The 16,838-nt window shown below is 53.7% G+C and overlaps 1 protein-coding gene across 1 annotated transcript; it reads right to left on the bottom strand.

Annotated features, from left to right (window-relative positions):
- Window positions 1–3,637: 3,637 nt before the first annotated feature.
- CCR7 (C-C motif chemokine receptor 7) lies at window positions 3,638–16,362 on the bottom strand. The gene is made up of 3 exons (XM_032279741.1): window positions 16,277–16,362; window positions 9,550–9,599; window positions 3,638–6,464 (listed from the first exon to the last, which is right to left on the bottom strand). Exons 1-3 carry the CDS (start codon window positions 16,284–16,286, stop codon window positions 5,388–5,390), a joined length of 1,137 nt encoding a protein of 378 aa, XP_032135632.1. The 5' UTR covers window positions 16,287–16,362; the 3' UTR covers window positions 3,638–5,387.
- Window positions 16,363–16,838: the final 476 nt, after the last annotated feature.

Raw genomic sequence — 16,838 nt, 5'->3', positions numbered from 1 at the left:
CTGCTCGAGGAGCTGGTTCTTCTCAGACAGCTGCTCCCGTGGGTTGGGAGGACCAGGAGGGCTGGCTTGCCTGACAGGGTTGCTCTTTTGGGTTGAGGGAGAGGGCCCCCCCACCCCACACCTTTTTTATTCTCCCTAGAGTTTCTCTGGGGTCTCAGACCAGAGAAACATGGTCAATTCTAACTATCTTCTCTGCAAAGAAGGCCATGAGCCCACCTGTCTCTAAAGCTAATATAGCCCCCTTCTCCTCGCCTGAGATTGGGACACCTGGGGAGGCTCTGTGTGTGCGTGCGTGTGTGCGCGCCTGTGTGTGTGTGTGCGCACACACACGTGTGTGCATGCGGGGGGCATCTACCCACTGAAGATACTCTTCAAGTCCCGCCCCCAGTGTATATTCCCTAAAACCCACTCCTCCCCAACAGTTTTGTTTCCCCCAACTGTTCACCCTGTACATAGACATGCAACTGAGAACCATTCCCAGAGAAGACGGCCCATCTTCCTTTCTTAAAAAATCTTAAAAAGATCAGCTACCTGATTTCCTTTGGCCCGCCGCCTTATGTCTTTTGTATTTCATTCATTCTCCCAGACTCAATGATAAGGACAGGAACTAGTTAAAGGGGAGAAGGGAGTTTCTCTTTTTTCTGCAGATTGTGCAGGTTTGTTACATAGGCATGCACGTGCCATGGTCATGGTTTACTGCATCCATCGCCCCGTCAGGAGGTTCTCTTTAAGGACCTGATCAGAGGGCAAGATGGACGGTGTCTGCCGGAGAAGAACTTGACAGCGTAGGATGAGGCTGGTGGGTGCCATGGTGGATGTGCAGGGAGGTTCACATGAGCCCAGCAGGGTCTGGTGGGAAGAGGTCTGATTGGGAGCCCAGGGAACCAGGTTCAGGTTCCAGCATTGCAAAGAGCTCCTGAGAGACTTCTCGAGAGTTGCTTCCTTCCCCGAGCCCCAGTTGACTCACCACACAATGAACGGAAAGGCCAGATTCACTCATCTGTAAATTGCCTTCCAGCTTGAGTTACACATTCTGCGGGGATGGAAATGGGGCTAAGGAATTGAACTTGGTTTCCTTGTGGTTAGCAACTTTTTTTTAAAGTTACTATTTCTTAAACATCTCCCAAAGAGTACCAACAGCACACATGTAAGTTTTTCTAAGTATTTTATATATATGGATTAGTCGCCTCCCACAACAATCCTAGGAGATAGGTACCATTAATATCCCCATTACACAGATTAAGAAACCGAGGTGCAGAGAGGCTAAGTAATCAGCCCAGGTAGTGGAGCCGGGGTTCAGACCAGGCAGTCTGGCCACAAAGTCCCTGTTCCTCACCACCACATTCAGCATTCCAGGCACTGTACTAAGTGTTTACACAAATCCTCTCTATTTTGCAGTTGAGCAATCCGATACTCAGAGCAGTTGAGCAATAGCTGAAGGTCACACAGCTGGGAAGCAGTAGAGATGAGATTCAAAGTCGGCAGAGCTCCAGAGGCTCCACTCTCCCCCACACCCTCCTGCAACCGTGCCAGACGCTCGGGATCCCAGAGCAAGTTTAACCAATATCCCTACATTGCAACGTCTCTTTAAGCAAGTCAGCTCCTCTCCCTGGGCCTCAGTTTCACCATCTAGAAAGTGTCTGGGGGATTGGGCCAGCTGATCTTTGAGGTCCCTCGGAGCTCTGCAAGTGTGTGATGTGAGAGGGGTGGTACTTCTAGCCGAAAGGGCAGATCTGAGGCCTGGGAGTACCTTGAGCCTGGCCTGGGGTTGCAGCCAGGGAGGCTGAGGGAGACAAGGCGTGGGGGTGAAATGAACAGGAAACTTCAGGTAACTGGAGAAGGTCCATGGCTGTGAACCTAGGAAGAGGGGGCAGATGTATGAAGCAGGTAAGAAAAGGAAAGAGAAGCCCCGGGCGGCCTCCCAGGGGCCACCCCAAGCTCAGGATGGGTGCGTGAGAGCCACGTGCAAGGGAGCAGGGGTCAGGCCAGCACCGAGCCGAGGTCAGAACTTCTGAGACACCGCAGCTCAAGGGAATTAACATTGCCGGGGGTTTTGTTTTCTCTGTAAATATTAAGAGATGTCCAGTTATTCTAGAAAAATGTATCCTGAGCGGGGCCTGAGCCGAGGTGGCATGTTTGTGTGGTTGGTCCAGCTGCCTTTTCCATGACCGCTGTTACATTCCTCCCCTTCAGGAACGGAGGGTTGTTTTCCCATCTGTAAGCTCATTAGGATGGCCACATTCTCAGGCTCCTCCACACGCACACACGCTCCGGCAGGTTCCCCTTGGGGACACACGTGCACACTGGCATTGCCCCCTGGACACACGCTCACGCGCACAATCGCAGCTGCGCCTTTTAATATTTAATGCCGTTGCTGTGAACGCCACTCCACACTGACTGCGTCCGTGCCAAGCTCATTTCTCTCAGGGCGGCGATTCCCGGCTTGGAGACCAGCTGACAAATCTTGTTAAAAACCTTCCAGCCCACTGCATCTCTCAGAGGAGGGTAATGTCACGTGCTTGCGAGATTAGAGAATGGGCGTCATTACCAGGCAGCTCCATTTTCATCGAGGCTCTTTCCACTTGAGGAAATTGATGGAATCACCTATTGCGTGAGTGTCTCAGCTCTCCCTCTAATTCCCACCAGTCCAGAGCTATTGCAGCTCTGGGTCCTTCAGACGCCTCTCGGTGCATTGCAGGCTGGATTGACCTGCTCTCTGGCTTGCAGAAGTCACGGCTGTGGGTGGGCACCAGGGCATGAAGTGACATGGATACCTGGCCTGTGTGGGGGCTTGTGTCTGCTCCTGTCTCTCTGCTCCTACACAGTTGATATCCACACTATGGTTTGAATGTATGTGTCTCTCCAACATTCACATGTTGGAACATAAACCCCAAGGCAATGGTATGAGAAGTGGTTGGGGGGTGCTTTGGGAGGTGATAAGGTCATGAGGGCTCCATCCTTGTGAGTGGGATTAATGCCCTTATATGAATAAAGGAGCAGGAGGGAACTAGTTTGGCTCACTGTGATCTTCCCCTCTTCCACGATGTGAGGACACAGCGTTTGTCCCCTCCATCCAGAAGGCACGGCAACGAGGCCCTATCTCAGAAGCAGAGAGAGCCTGTACCAGACACTGAACCTGTTGGCGCCTTGATCTTGGACTTCCCATCCCCTAAAATTGTGAGAAATACATTTCTACGGTTTATAAATGACTCCATCGGTGGCATTTGTTGTAGCAGCAGGAAGGGACTGTGACATACACCAGCAGAGAGGGTGATGGGTGGTCCCAGCTCTCATGCAGCCAGCAAAGGGCCCCATCCCTGACCCCTGGTCCAGCATGCTGCCGTCTTTGATGTTGAGATTCGCTTGGGGCGGATGGGAAAATATGACAGAAAATATCTATGGAAAGTTATAGATTATAGTCTCAAACCTTTTGGAAGGCCGAAAGGTTTTACTGGGGCGGGCTGAAGGCGGCTGGCCAGTCCGTTAAGTTAGGGAGAAGATAGAGAGGAGCAAAAGCCTCCCAGTTAAGTCTGTTGGCCCCACATGCCTTTGTCTCTAACAACTTCCTCATGTAAACTCTGTGCTGGATGGTTCTTTCAGTGGGAGATCAAAGGGGAATTACCTGTTAATAGTGTTGACTCTGGGCCTGGAACCTAAAGCTTTGATCATTCATATAACCACTCTTTTAACCATGCTAATTATCCACAAGTGTGTTGACTTAGAGCCTCTGTTATGAATAAAAGTGTGAACAGACAGACGGTTTGGGTTGATTGGTTGCGTTTTGCCCTTTGAAAGCAGTCAAGGCCATCCCTAGCCCACTGGAAACACTGTAATGGTGTGAGAGTGCATTCATTCATCTGGTTGCTGAGTCAGTGCATTCATTCATCCAGTTGCTGAGTCAGTGCATTCATTCATCTGCGTTTAGTCAGGGTCTGCAGGTCAGACTTCCGCAGATGGTGATCAACATCTCACTCTGAGCCCACAGAAAGGCCCTCCCTCTAAACCCCAGGTTTCAGAGTCAAAGGGCTGACAAAAGGTCAGGGGCTCTAGTTCTGGGCTGAGCTGGGACAGACAGGTGAGCAGGCCACTGTTCAGGAGCCGCTAGCTGCAGCGTCCCCAGGCGTCGAGGTTACCCAGACAACTTGGCCTTCCCAAAGCTGCAGTCAGATCAGCATGTCCAGTTCAGTGCTGGCTGCGGGCGTGGGGCCTATCCCACGAACTCTGGAAGAGCATTTGCAAGATGGACCTCCTGTCCTTAGCCTCCTCCTGCCTTTCAGCCTCTTGGTCCTGTGTCAGTGGACATGCTCAGAGCACCCCTGAGCGACCTGTGGTTCTGAGCATCTCTAAGAAACGAGGTCTGGGGGAGGGCAGGGAGGAGGGGAGAGGGGATGGGCAGGTGGGGCGTGGGGATTGCAAAACAAGGACACACTCGTTTGCCATTTACCAAAGACTTTTGTTTTCCTTTTCTTTAAAGCGTTGTTTCCTCAAGGGAAAACTTTATTTGTGTGAGTAACATATTGCTCTCTTAACGGGTTGAAAGCAGAACACCGGGAGAGGTTTTCAGTCCCTGTGACAAGGAACAATGAAGAAGCTTGTGGGCCTTGGGCAGCCACTGTCGCCCTCCCGGGCCCTGCCATTTCCCCTGTCCTCTCCTCCCACCCCAGTGGAGCCGCCACTGCGTGCCGTCCCCACTCTGGAGCCCAGAGTGTGGCTTTGGTCAGCGGAGGCAGCCGGCCTGGTCTGTGGGAAGCACCACGCTCTCAGTCAGGAGCCCAGGAGGGCGACGCGGCAAGCCAAGCGAGGGCGTGAGTGTGCTCGCAGGGCGCCATGGCCGCTGCCGTTCCTGCCAGCTTGGAGGACGGTGGAGAAAACCATGGAGGGAGGGGTGCAGAGAGCTCGTCTGACCGGTTCATGTCCGCTTTTCCTCACCAAGCCAAGTCTCCCCACCGTCTCTGGTCTGGGAGACAGGGCCTGGTTTTCGGAAGCGGGGCCTGAGCCTTTGAGCCTCCGGGAGGCCGGAGGAAGGTTCATTCAGAGGACTCACCAGGCCGCCCCACAGCCCCGCGCTCATCCTCCTCGGCCCTTCACTCTGGCACGTGGGAACCGTTTCTGGACTTTCGGCCTTTGGTTGGGGGCACAGTAGCTTCTGCCTCCCAGTGTTGCCCGGCTGGTGTTAGCTTATCAGCCCTGTCTCTTTTCAGCGTCGGTTGAGGTAGCTGGGGTTGGGGTGAAGCTACCTTCTGGAGCCTGGGCTCACACTCTGGGAGGAGAGCTGCTTTTCCCTGAGCAGCTTTTGGCGGGGGGATGTCCTGAGTCAATGCATCTGCTCCCTGTCCCCACCCCAGGGGCCCTGGGAGAGCTCCCTCTAGTCCAGGCGGAAGAGCCGCCTATGGGGAGAAGGTGGTGGTGGTCTCGGCCTCCACGCTCATGGAGGAACGCCGGGCGTGCCGACAGGAAGACCACTGCCGGAGCTGCTCCTGGCTGAGGCAGCCCAAGTCCTTGAAGAGCTTGAAGAGGTCGTTGCGGAACTTGACGCCGATGAAGGCGTACAGGAAGGGGTTGACGCAGCAGCGGACGCACGCCAGGCTGTAGGTGATGTCGTAGGCGATGTTGAGCTGCTTGCTGAGCTCGCAGCTGCTGCTGGTGATGTTGAAGTTGGCCACCGTCTGGGCCAGGACCACCCCGTTGTAGGGCAGCTGGAAGACGATGAAGACCACCACCACGGCGATGATCACCTTGATGGCCTTGTTGCGCTCGAAGTTGCGCGCCTGGAGCAGGGTGCGGATGATGACGAGGTAACAGAAGCTCATGGCCAGCAGGGGGACCAGAAAGCCAATCACCATCTGGGCCACCTGGATGGTGATAAAGGCCTCCACGTGCTCCGTGATGAGAGAGCATCGCATCGCTTGCTCACTGTTGCTCCTCTGGAGGCCGCTGTACAGGACCTCTGGGATGGAGAGCACCGTGGCCAGGATCCAGATGCCCACACAGGACAGCTTGCTGATAAGGAGGACACGGGCACGGTGGCGGTGAGCTGAGACGGCCTGGACGATGGCCACGTAGCGGTCAATGCTGATGCAAAGAAGTAGGAGCATGCCGCTGAAGAAGCTCATCTTGTAGATGCTGAAGATGAGCTTGCACAAGTGGACACCGAAGGCCCAGGACCTGGCGGCGCTGTAGGCCCAGAAGGGAAGGGTCAGGAGGAAGAGGATGTCTGCCATCGCCAGGTTGAGCAGGTAGGTATCGGTCATGGTCTTGAGCCTCTTGAAATAGATATAGGTCAACACGACCAGCCCGTTGCCCAGTAGGCCCACGAAACAAATGAAGGAGTACATGACAGGGAGGAACCAGGCTTTGAAGTTCCGCACATCCCTCTTGGAACACAAAGTCTCGAACAAAGTATAGTCCACCGTGGTGTTGTCTCCGATGTAATCGTCTGTGACCTCATCTTGACACATGCAAACCTTCGGGAAGGAGACAAGGGAAAACAGGCCAGTTTAGCTGGGTGGCTCCAACTGTGGCTGGAATTTAGAGTGTGCTTCCCTTCCTCTCTCCCTCCCTTCCTTCCTTCCTTCCTCCCTCCCCTCCTCCCTCCCTTCCCTTCTGCCTGCCTGCCTGCCTGCCTTCCTCTCTCTCTCTCTCTCTTTCTTTCTTTCTCACATGCTGTCACTCTGTTGCCCAGGTTGGAGTGCAGTGGTGCGATCAGGGCTCCCTCAGCCTTGGCCTCTCCAGGCTCAGGTGATCCTCCCACCTCAGCCTCCTGTGTAGCTGGGACTACAGGCTTAATTTCTGTATTTTTAGTAGAGATGGGATTTTGCCGTGTTGCCCAGGTGGGAAGAACGGTGGTTTCATCACAGGGTCTGCATCATCAGCATCATAGCATCACCTGTGAACTTGCTAGGAATGCAAACTCAGGCCTCACTTGAGAATTCTAAGCCAGAATCTCAGGTGAGGGGCCTAGGAATCTGTGTTTTTCTAAAGTCTCCAGGTGATTCTTTGGTTTGAAATCAGTGCTTCCCAAATGTTAGCTCCAATACGAATCAGCTGGTTAATCTCGTGTACATGCTTATCCTGAATGAGTAGGCTGAGGTGGGGCCTGAGATTCTACAGTTCTGCTAATAAGTAGCAAGTGGCTGATTTTGCGAAGTCTCAGAGGCTCTACTTGTGCTGACAGGGGACTGGAAATCGGCTGGGCTCTGGGGCCAGATGAGCCTTGAGATGGTTAAACTCTCTCGCCACCCCCCCCCAGCCTCAGTTTTCTCTTCTGTGAAATGGAGATGAATCCTATCCGCTTCACATGGTTGCTGTGAGGTACCTAGCCCAGGCTCCAGTACTGTTTCCTCCCCATGGAACTTTAATTTTGCCCTCTGGAAGCTCCGTGAGAGTGGGAACATGTGTCTTTCTTCTTGACCCTCCTTTAGAACGTGGTGGAGTTTTCCAGGGGACTTACAAAAAACCTCAGCTTTAGGGGGAAAATCGACGGGGGTTGGGGGTCAAGGCTGAGGAGCGCCTGGAGTGAGAGGAGAGGATGGGCAAATGCTCCCATTCTGAGGCCATCAAGCCTTGGGTTTGGGGTGAACTGCTGTGATCATGGGTGGTGGGTGACAGAGAACTCTCAATCCTGGGTCCCCTCTTAGCACCCAGCAGGAGCTCAGGCAACTTGAGCCCAAGTGCCAGAAACCCTGTGAATGGATGACGGGCCATGGGGGTGGGGGCGAGGCCTGCTCAGCAGCTGTGTCCCTGAAAGGAAGCACAGCTCTCCTCTCCCACTCTCCCTCTGCGCTCCCCCCTCCCCTCCACCTCTTTGCCTCTCTCTTCCTTGCCTCTCTTCCGGCAGATCCCAATCAGCAGGGCTCAGCTGCTGGGGCTTTTTTTAGCCTGTCGGCAGGGCCTGGTGAAGGTTCAGCAGCCTGCTGTGATTTTATCAATGAAAGAGGGGGCCCATGCCTGTCCGTGCCTCTGTGCACAGCGATGTACAGGCTCATGCAGGGCAGGGAGCTGGGCTGGAGCACCTGCCTCGCGAGGCTCATGGCTCTACCTCCAGGAACCAGATTCAGCAGCTCAACAATGATGGCTTTCTACCCGTTTGTGCTGGAGGGATTCACCGCATCTTGTCTCTCTTTTTCACATCCAAATTCTGGATTCATCACTGTCCTGCTCGGGAACAGGGTGAGGACAAAGTGATGTCCAGGAGCCTTTCCTTTGGCCACAGCTAGCTTGAGATGACAAGTCAGTGGCAGCCCCTCCTCCCTATCCTGGGTGTGGCTGCAGCCTGGGGACCCTGAAGACCCCTTCAGCCATGGTTATGGCCCAAGGCCTTAGACCAGGGGCCCTGGACAAGGGGGGTCTGGGCCTTCTTGGAGGGCGGCACTCCCGGCCACTATCAAGTGCACGCCCCATCATCCAGTCCTGCCTTCCCTTCTCCCCTCGAACCTTGTTCCTGTTTTATAATCCCCCTCCCCCAGCCTCACTGCCTCTGCAGCCCACAGCCCCACCACATCCTGCCCCATCTGAGCACCCCCTCCCCAAGTGAAAGGAAAGAATGAGTCTCAGCTGTTCTCATCCCCTCCCCAACCTTCCAGCCTCCGCTGCCAGCAATACAGCCCCCAGAGTCCTGGAGAGAGGGGGGAGTGGTGATGGGGAGTGGGGCCAGGCTGTGGGCTGCAGCCCAAGCTCCGGGGGCCTCTGGAATGGGGTTTTTGGGAACAGTGCCCAGCCTGGGGCCTGCCTCTGGCCTGAGTTTCTGGAAAGCCGCCTCTCTGGCCTCCAGACCTGGGGACGAGCCGAATTCTGTAGCACTGCCTCTCCAGCTCTGGCCTCAGCTGGACTCCCCTACCCACACTCTGAGCTCCCACCTCTAATGAATCGGGGAAAGCTGACTTTGCGAGTTACAGTTTCTTCTAACTTTGGCACTTGGTGAGGCACACTTTCTGCTTCTTTCTGGATTGAGAAACAGAACTTTGTAAAGTGGGGCTCTTTGCTCCTGCCGAGTTCAGGCCTGCTGTAAAATATGTGCTCCTTTAACCCTCCCCGCTTCCCTAGGGCCCCATCCTCTCTTCCCTCCCCGCCAGAGGCCTGATGGGTCTCTGTTTAGCTGAAGGTTGGAAAGAGACAACTTTGGGGTGATAGGATAGTAACAAGATCGCCAGATCCAGGGTGATTTTCTCAGCTCACACGTGGAGTTTTACGCGCGCGGGCACGCGCACACACGTACAAACCCCCTACGCTTGTTTGCTTTTTGCAGCTCTTCTCTAAGAACTCAGGGTTCATGTTGCTGTCTCCTGGGCAGGGAGATTGGAGGTAGGAGGGGGAAGGTGGTAAGTTATATTCCCCCTTGTTTTAATCTAAATGGAGTAAAGGAAGTACAGAGAACATCTGTGGCTCTCCAGGGTCACTCGGCAGATGGCGAGGGGGCGGCCATTAGCTTAATGAATGGCAGGTGGACTTGGGTCTGGGTCTCGTCTCTTCTAGCCCAGCTCCCCTACCAGACCCTGGCTTCGGAGGCCATGTGGAAGAGGGAACAGAGCTTTCCTTAGCAGGGAACCTCACCTGGAAAATGACAAGGAGAGCCACCACCAGCACCCTTTTCATTGGTTTCCCTGTAGGAGACAAGGCGAGAAAGTTATTGCCTGGCAGGGACATGTCTCTGTTATTAAAGAGAGGAGTTGAGGGGGAGACACTGTCGGGAACTCTCCTCCCCAGCTCCAGGCACTGTATTTGCTGAAAGAGAACATCAGAACCAGATTGTGTCTTTGAACACCTGGCCCGCTGCCCAGCATCACTGTCCTCACCTCCTTCTCGTCCTCCTCCACTCCCAGGTCCTGGAAAGAAGCCGCATCAGAATGCGGGGCAGCCCCTCCCACCCCCTGTCTTGGCCCATCTGGGCTGCTTCTTAGAGTCCGGAAGTCTTCTTTCTTTTTTTTTTAGTAATTTTTTTTTTTTTAAGAGACAGGGTCTCGCTATGCTGCCCAGGCTGGAGTGCAGTGGCTATTCACAGGCGCAGTCCCACTACTGATCAGCATGGGAGTTTTGACAGGCTCCATTTCTGACCTTGGCCGGTTTACCCCTCCTTAGGCAACCTGGTGGTCCCCTGTTCCTGGGAGGTCACCATAATGATGCTGAACTTAGTGCAGACACCGACTGGCATAGTGCACTACAGCCCAGAACTCCTGGACCCAAGAGATCCTCCAGCCTCAGCCTCCCCAGTAGTACAGGCAGCGCCACCGTGCCCGGCTAGCCCAGAAATCTTCTCTAGCCCAGACCGCCCCTCAAGACTGCCTGGCTGGCGGGTCTGAGCGCCCCCTCCCACTCCACATGATGTGGGACAAGGAAGCAAGGTTGTGAGGTCATGGGGTAGGTACGCACGTTTCTTCCCTGCTTTGGTGCTGGTGGCCACTGGCCCGGGAGCATTTTCCCAGCACCCAGGTAAATGGGCAGCCCCATGCCCGTGAGGCCAGGCCAGGGAGGCGGGCTGCGGAAAGGGGCTGGCCCCACAGGCTGGGTGGAGGGATGAGGTTCCTGACTGGTCCACAGCGATGGAGACTGCCTCAGGGCCCCACCAGCTCCACAGCACCCCCTCACTGAAATGACCTTCATTCAGCACTGACTGTCGACCACTGGGCCCACACCCCTGGCCTCTTTGGGGCAGAGATCCCTTCCCTTTGATCTTGTGCAGGGCCAGAATCGAGGAGGTGCCCCCAAATTGCGTGCTGATGAATATAGGAAGGATAAATACATGAATGACAAGTAAACGAATGCATGTCCCTTTTCCAAGGGAGAGGGCATCAAGATGGCCCGAGAGGACACAGACGGGAGCTGCCCTGTGCAGTGCAGGGGACGGATGACTTTTTTTTTGCTTAACTGAAGTGCCTGCCTACACTCACTTTCTCTCCTTTAACTTGTTTTCTAGCCTAGGCTTGGGGGGCAGGTGGAAGGGGGAATGGGGAAGGGATGTGTTCTGGGAGTCAGGAGGCTTTCTGGGGTCTGAGCAACAGGTAGAGACCCTATCCTAGCACAAGGCCTGGAAGTGCTCGGTTTGGTTTTGTGTCTGAGCCTCGGGCCCAGCAGAAACTTATTTATTCCTGAGGCTGGGCAGGGAGGACAGATGATGGAGTAATCTGCGTAGGTGTCTTAGCTTACCTACAAGTCAGCGCGGAGGTAGCCCTCTTCCTGTAGCCTGACCCTCGGGTCCCAGCTAGGGCCTGGCCCACTGGAGAGTCAGTAACTTAGATGCCACAAGTGAAGGCAGGCCCGTGGCAGCTCCAAGCTCAAGAGGGTCAGGGAATGCGTGGGAACCCGTTTAAGGCATTTTCTGGAGGCCAGGGGCCCTACGGAGGCTGGGGAAGCAGCAAGAGCCCAGTGCTTCCGTGTCTTTGGCCACAGCACCACCTGCTGGAGGCTTTGCTGCATGGCACCCAGGTTGCAGTTGGTGAATGTGTTCCCAGGAAAGTGTGTAAAGCCGGGGGGATTGTGGGCTTGGGAGTTCCTCCAGGAAGGAGAGACTGCATCAGGCTACATAAATAAATAGGTATTTCTCCTTCCTTGAGCAAATTATCCTGCACACTACTGCTGGACACATCCTCCTGAAGCTTAGCTCTGATCCAATCCCACCTCACCTTCATCCACCAGCTCTGAGGATGAAGCCCCTGATGCTTGGCTTGGCAGTCCAGTCCTCCACTGTCTGCTCAAAGTGGGCTTCCTAGCTGCATTTTCTGTTCTGGGGACATGCAGCCACTGTCCCCTTGTTCCCAGCCTGCGCTGGGCACTTGCAGTCCTGCTGGGATTAGATCCTGTTGCAACAGAGCTCCCCACTGCACCCCTAATTCCCCTTTCTCGCTGAGTTGCCCCTAAGCTCCTGAGTCTCAGTCCACATGTTTACGCCCAGCTACACTCTTCAGGGTTCAGCGCTCCACCTGCCCTCCACTGACTCATCTAGACGTTGAGTCTCGAGGTTTCTTTAAACACGTAAATGTCTTTCGGTTACTCTAGAGAAAGCCCGCTCTGACTGTCAGGGAGAAATGAGAAACCTCAAAGTTTTGAAAGTCACAATGGTTGAGATCTGTGTTGATGACCCCTTCTCCTTGGTGCTGTCCCACTTCTGCTGCTCCCCAGGAGAGGGGGACTGGGGGAGTGCTGGCATGTGTGCCGGTGATTCCTCATTCCAGGTGTGTTGGAGGTGGTGGATGAGCAGGGGGCTTGTAGGTCCAGAACAGATGGTCTTCAAGAAAGATCACAGGGAAACTTAGGGGAACTCTGGCATGTTGCAAAAGGGAGCCTGGTCAGTGGCCATGAGTCAGATCATTCCTGTCTGTTACAAAGTCATAAAGCAACTGGCCTTGGGCAGCAGCTTGGGTGAGACCAGTGAAGTTGGAAATCTCTGGGGCAAAGGAGTGGTTGACCTAGATGTTGGGTGTTTTCTGAGTTCTTGAGTTTTCAGTAATAATCATCATGAAAATTCCCTACAATTCCAACCTGAGCCCACAGCATGAGAGACTCTTCATCGAGGAGAAGAGAACTGTTGGCTGGCTGGCTGCCCCCACCCCCAAACCCTGAACTTCCATTCCCACAATTTTCTAGGTCTTCCAGGCTGCCCAGGAAATCACAGTTGCCCAATCAGCTCGCCCCAAGAGCTACCCCAAGCTTTCTCCTCTCTGAACTTCCTTGCTTGCCAACACCACTTCTCTCTTTTGTCTTTGTTGGATAGGGGAGAGAGAGGAGAAACAGGGAGGTGCTGAGAGATCTGGAGATCTGGGAATCCCATTTCAGACAGCAGGCAGGGATGGGTGAGAGCTGGATGGATCTTGCAGTTTCCATATTATCAACTACCGTATCCAGTGAGAACACTGATATTCGCCGAGCTCTCACTGTGCGCCAAACTGTCCACACGGATGGTCTCATTTCGTCTTCTCTAAAGCCCCATGAGGTAGGCGCTACTATTATCCCCATTTACGATGAGGAAACTGAAACACAGCAAGCAACTTTCTGAGAGTCACACAATGGCCAGCAGTGGAGCCAATGAAAGCAGAGAGAAAAAGACACATCCTCGTGATGGGAAAAGATACACCATCCAAAAAGAAACCACACTCCTAACCATCCTTCTGTTCTGCCACTGTTTCTATGTATCACTTCCTCATAGGATCTCGTATGCTACCCTTGGTGATCCTCACTCTGTATTCCAGAAACTAGAGGCCCAGAGAGATTAAACCAAACGCCTGGGGCCACACAGCTGCTAAGAGAGGGACCTGAGACTTGAACAGGACAGCAAGGTTTCGGCTCTCGCTACTGCATCAGGTTGCATTTCTGTGAGTCTGTGTGTTTAGGGTGCTCCATGGAGCATGAAGGGAATCCTCACTCCCCACGTGTCACTGGCCCCCAGGTACTACTGCTTCCATCCCCAGCATCCCTCAGAGCTGGCCCCACCTCTGTTCTGACGCAGGGCTTTGCTGCCACTTTGCTGCCATAGAACTCCTTCCCAAACACAAATTTATCCTTTAATTCACCTACTTGAAAAATAGAAATCTTCGATGGTTGCCCATTGCTTTCAGGATAAAGTCTAAATTCCTTAGGGATACGGTACTAGTTTTAAGGATTGGCTCTCCGCTGCCCGCGTCCTTCCTCCCCATCTTCCTCCTCGGCATGGCCAGCTTCTCCACCCTCCCCTCCACTTGCTTCTTTCTTGTCTGTTACTGTTGTCTCAGCTGACCAGCTACACTAAGGCTGCAGAGCCTTAGTCCCCAGGACACCGAAATAATGGATTTGGATATCTTTAGGTGGAGCATGCATCCTCTGGGTCACTCTGCTCCCCTCTACTTCCTGCATCTTACACCTCTTCCTTCTTTTACCTTGTCAGCCTCTGATGGCAATGGAGTTTGCCATTCCTGCCACAACCTGGGCCCCCTGTGGCTCCTTGTTTGGTTTGACAACTCCTACACACCCTTCAAAACCCACCTTAAATCTCTCTCTGACCCAGGTTCACAATTCCCTTCTTGTCTTGCCCTTGCCCCAGTCAATGCTGTATCTCACTCTGTTGCAGGGGCTTTGTGACCTATGTGTCACTCTCCTCACAACACTGGTCATCCCTGAATCCCTCCACAGTGAGAGTTGACTGACAGTCCCAAGCAAAGAGGAGAGATGTTTTCCAACAGTGACCCCAGGCTGCAACATCCTTCTCCTCCCCAGCCAGGTTTCTGGAAGGCAAGAAACTGGCCCTGAATTAGCTTCAGCCTCTCCCTCTGCCGCCATTTATGTCTGAGCTGTGAGATACATGTCCCTCATGGGTTCATTTTTCCTTGCTTTGCTTATGATAATTCTGAAAGATGTTTGGTCTCATTGCTCGAAAGTGGGGAGGGCGCCTCGGAGCTGCTCATTCAAACCGTGAAAAAGGCCAGCTCAGCCCTGCTTTGGAGTTTTCATTTTGTGTAACAGAAACCCTGCCTCCTCACCCACCTCTTACTCCCTGCTGGGCAGATGAAGAGCAGAACAACAGACCCATCCACCCCATCAACGGCCAGACAGAGCCCCTTTTGAGCAAAGCTCTCAGCGGCTTCCCCTCCTACCAGTATTTCGGGTTTGACGGTTGGGGCTCTCTCGAGTTGAGTGAAGTAGCAAGAATACCCCTTCCTCCTGGACCGGAGATTACCCTCCCTCCCGGCATCAAAGCCTAGGAGTCTAGCACCCCCAAACCTAGTCTAGGGGCAAGACACTGTGCACATCTTCCCAACTCCCTGATCTGTCATGTGGATGGCTTGAAATCAATCAGCCAGGGCAGGAGAATTTACACCATGGAAATTGGCAAGCACTACAAATTCAGGACTTTCCCTCCAGCCTGGAGGCAGCTACCAATGCTCCGCCCCTGGGAGCTGCTTTTCAAATGCTCAGCAGCACACCACTGCGCACTGCTTGGTTTCCTTCCCGGAGGCCAATATGAAAGGCTGGAGCAGGGTCTTCTGTGGACGACGTCTACACTCTGGGATTGTGACCATTGGGGAATGGGATTTAAGCGCAAGTTGGCTGGGAAATGAGGCATTTGGAAGAGATTTTCAAAAACTAAACTCTACTGAGTTCTTGATACGATGGATTCATTCATTCCACAAACATTTTCTGCTCATATCCTCAAAGCACCTGAAGCTGCCTGAGTTCACAGTCAGTAGGTGGGGTGACCACTTTAACCCTTTCACAGCTGTTTGCTGGATCCAGATCCAGGGTTCGGGACAGGCAAGGAAGGAAGAGATGAAGTCAAGGAGGCTGTGGTGTGGCGGGGAGGGGTGTGAGGACAACACCAGGGAACCTTCACTTTTTAAAGCCAACCCCTTGCGGCTTTGAGGCCGCCGTGGTGCATTGCTTGCTGGTAAGACAAGCCATCTAGGAACCTGGTCTTCTTAGCCTCAGTCTCGTCTGGCTCCACAGCTGAGATTTATAAAGGGGGTATCTAGAGCTGCATGAACCACTCAGAACACCTTCGGTGCTTCTCCTGGACCCCTTCTAGCCAAGATGGAGGTAAGATCCGAGAAAGGGCTTTCTAAAGAGCAGAGTTGTCTGCAGGGGTGGAGTGTGTGAAGTTTTGGTCAGGGGCAGGAGCTGTGCTGAAGGTCTGGCTGTGATCTCTCCAAGCTGAGTACCCTTTGCCATTCCACACCATAGTGCCCGCCTGCTCCTTAACTTGCAAGAGGCAACAGCAAAGCCAGAGCGAAGCTGGCAGGGTGTGCATCAAAGAGAAAGCAAGCACGGCATGCACCTGCATGGCAGCGTTCCACTCTCACTACCCAGTCACCGTTAATTGGCATCTCCTCATGACCCCAGGTGGACAGGGATACAAATCTCTATTTAGCAGGGGAGAATGGTGGGAATCAGAGAGTGAGTAGAAGGTCCTAAGCTCTCTAGGGAGAATTTCTCTGTTGAAACCTGTCTCCAGAGGTCCCAGAGGGACTCACCTATCACCCTCATGATGAGAACAGATTCTGCCCAGACCACCAAGCCCAGCCCCGTCTCTCTCTTGTGTCCCTGCTATTTTAGAAAGACATGCCTTCGGCCCCTCCGTTGTCCTTCCTGGCACCAAAGTCTGCCCACTTTCCCAGGTCTGAAAGCGTAGGTGCACCCCTCCTGGGACAGCAGGCAGCATTCTCTGGAAGTAGCTTCCAATGCCCACCAAATCAGACCTGATTTCTCCAGGAAGCACCCCTATGCGCTCCACCCACCTCCTCCACCCCCATTCCACAGGGTCAGTCTGGGTGTCCAAGACCCTGATACTGTTCCTTCTCACATGAGGAGGCTCACTCACCCAGGTCCATGACGCTTTCTGGGCGGTAAAAACCACACAGGAAGGCTGTGCCCGGCCTCGCTCCCTCTGTCTGGGGAGGAAGTGGTTCGAGCCCCTTTTAAGTAGTGCAGTGAGCCAATCTCTTCCCTGCCCCTCCCACTCTTGCTCCTCCCTCCAGCTCTCCAAGATTCATGCAGGGCACCTTCAGTGCCTTTAGAGATAAAGGGGCAAGTGAAAGGTGACGGAGGATGACAGTCACTGGTCACAGGATCCTGAATCATCATGTCATTTACATTCAAAAAGCCCCGTGTGCCGCTTGGCAGAACCTAGATGAGGGGTCATTTGTTGATTCAACAAATATTTGTAGCATCAATATCACATGCCAGGCCAGGGGTTAGATGTTGGGGAGTCAGAGATGGGTGAGAGAAGTGTCCCCATCCTTCCCTTGCTCTGTTCGGTGTCACAATGGAATATAGTCCCAAATGGCTTTTTCTCTGGCTTCTGGGTAGGTTAGGCCAATGGGCGGTGCTGACACATAGTGACAGGTCTAAGGGAAGAGATAGGCCAGGATGTATCTTTTTTC

The sequence above is a fragment of the Sapajus apella genome, unplaced genomic scaffold (genome assembly GCF_009761245.1).
Source record: "Sapajus apella isolate SASKATOON/1434 unplaced genomic scaffold, GSC_monkey_1.0 scaffold12, whole genome shotgun sequence".
NCBI classification, from domain to species: Eukaryota; Metazoa; Chordata; class Mammalia; order Primates; family Cebidae; genus Sapajus; species Sapajus apella.
Note: the sequence above shows the minus strand (reverse complement) of the source record. Positions and strands in the feature narration are given on the sequence as shown.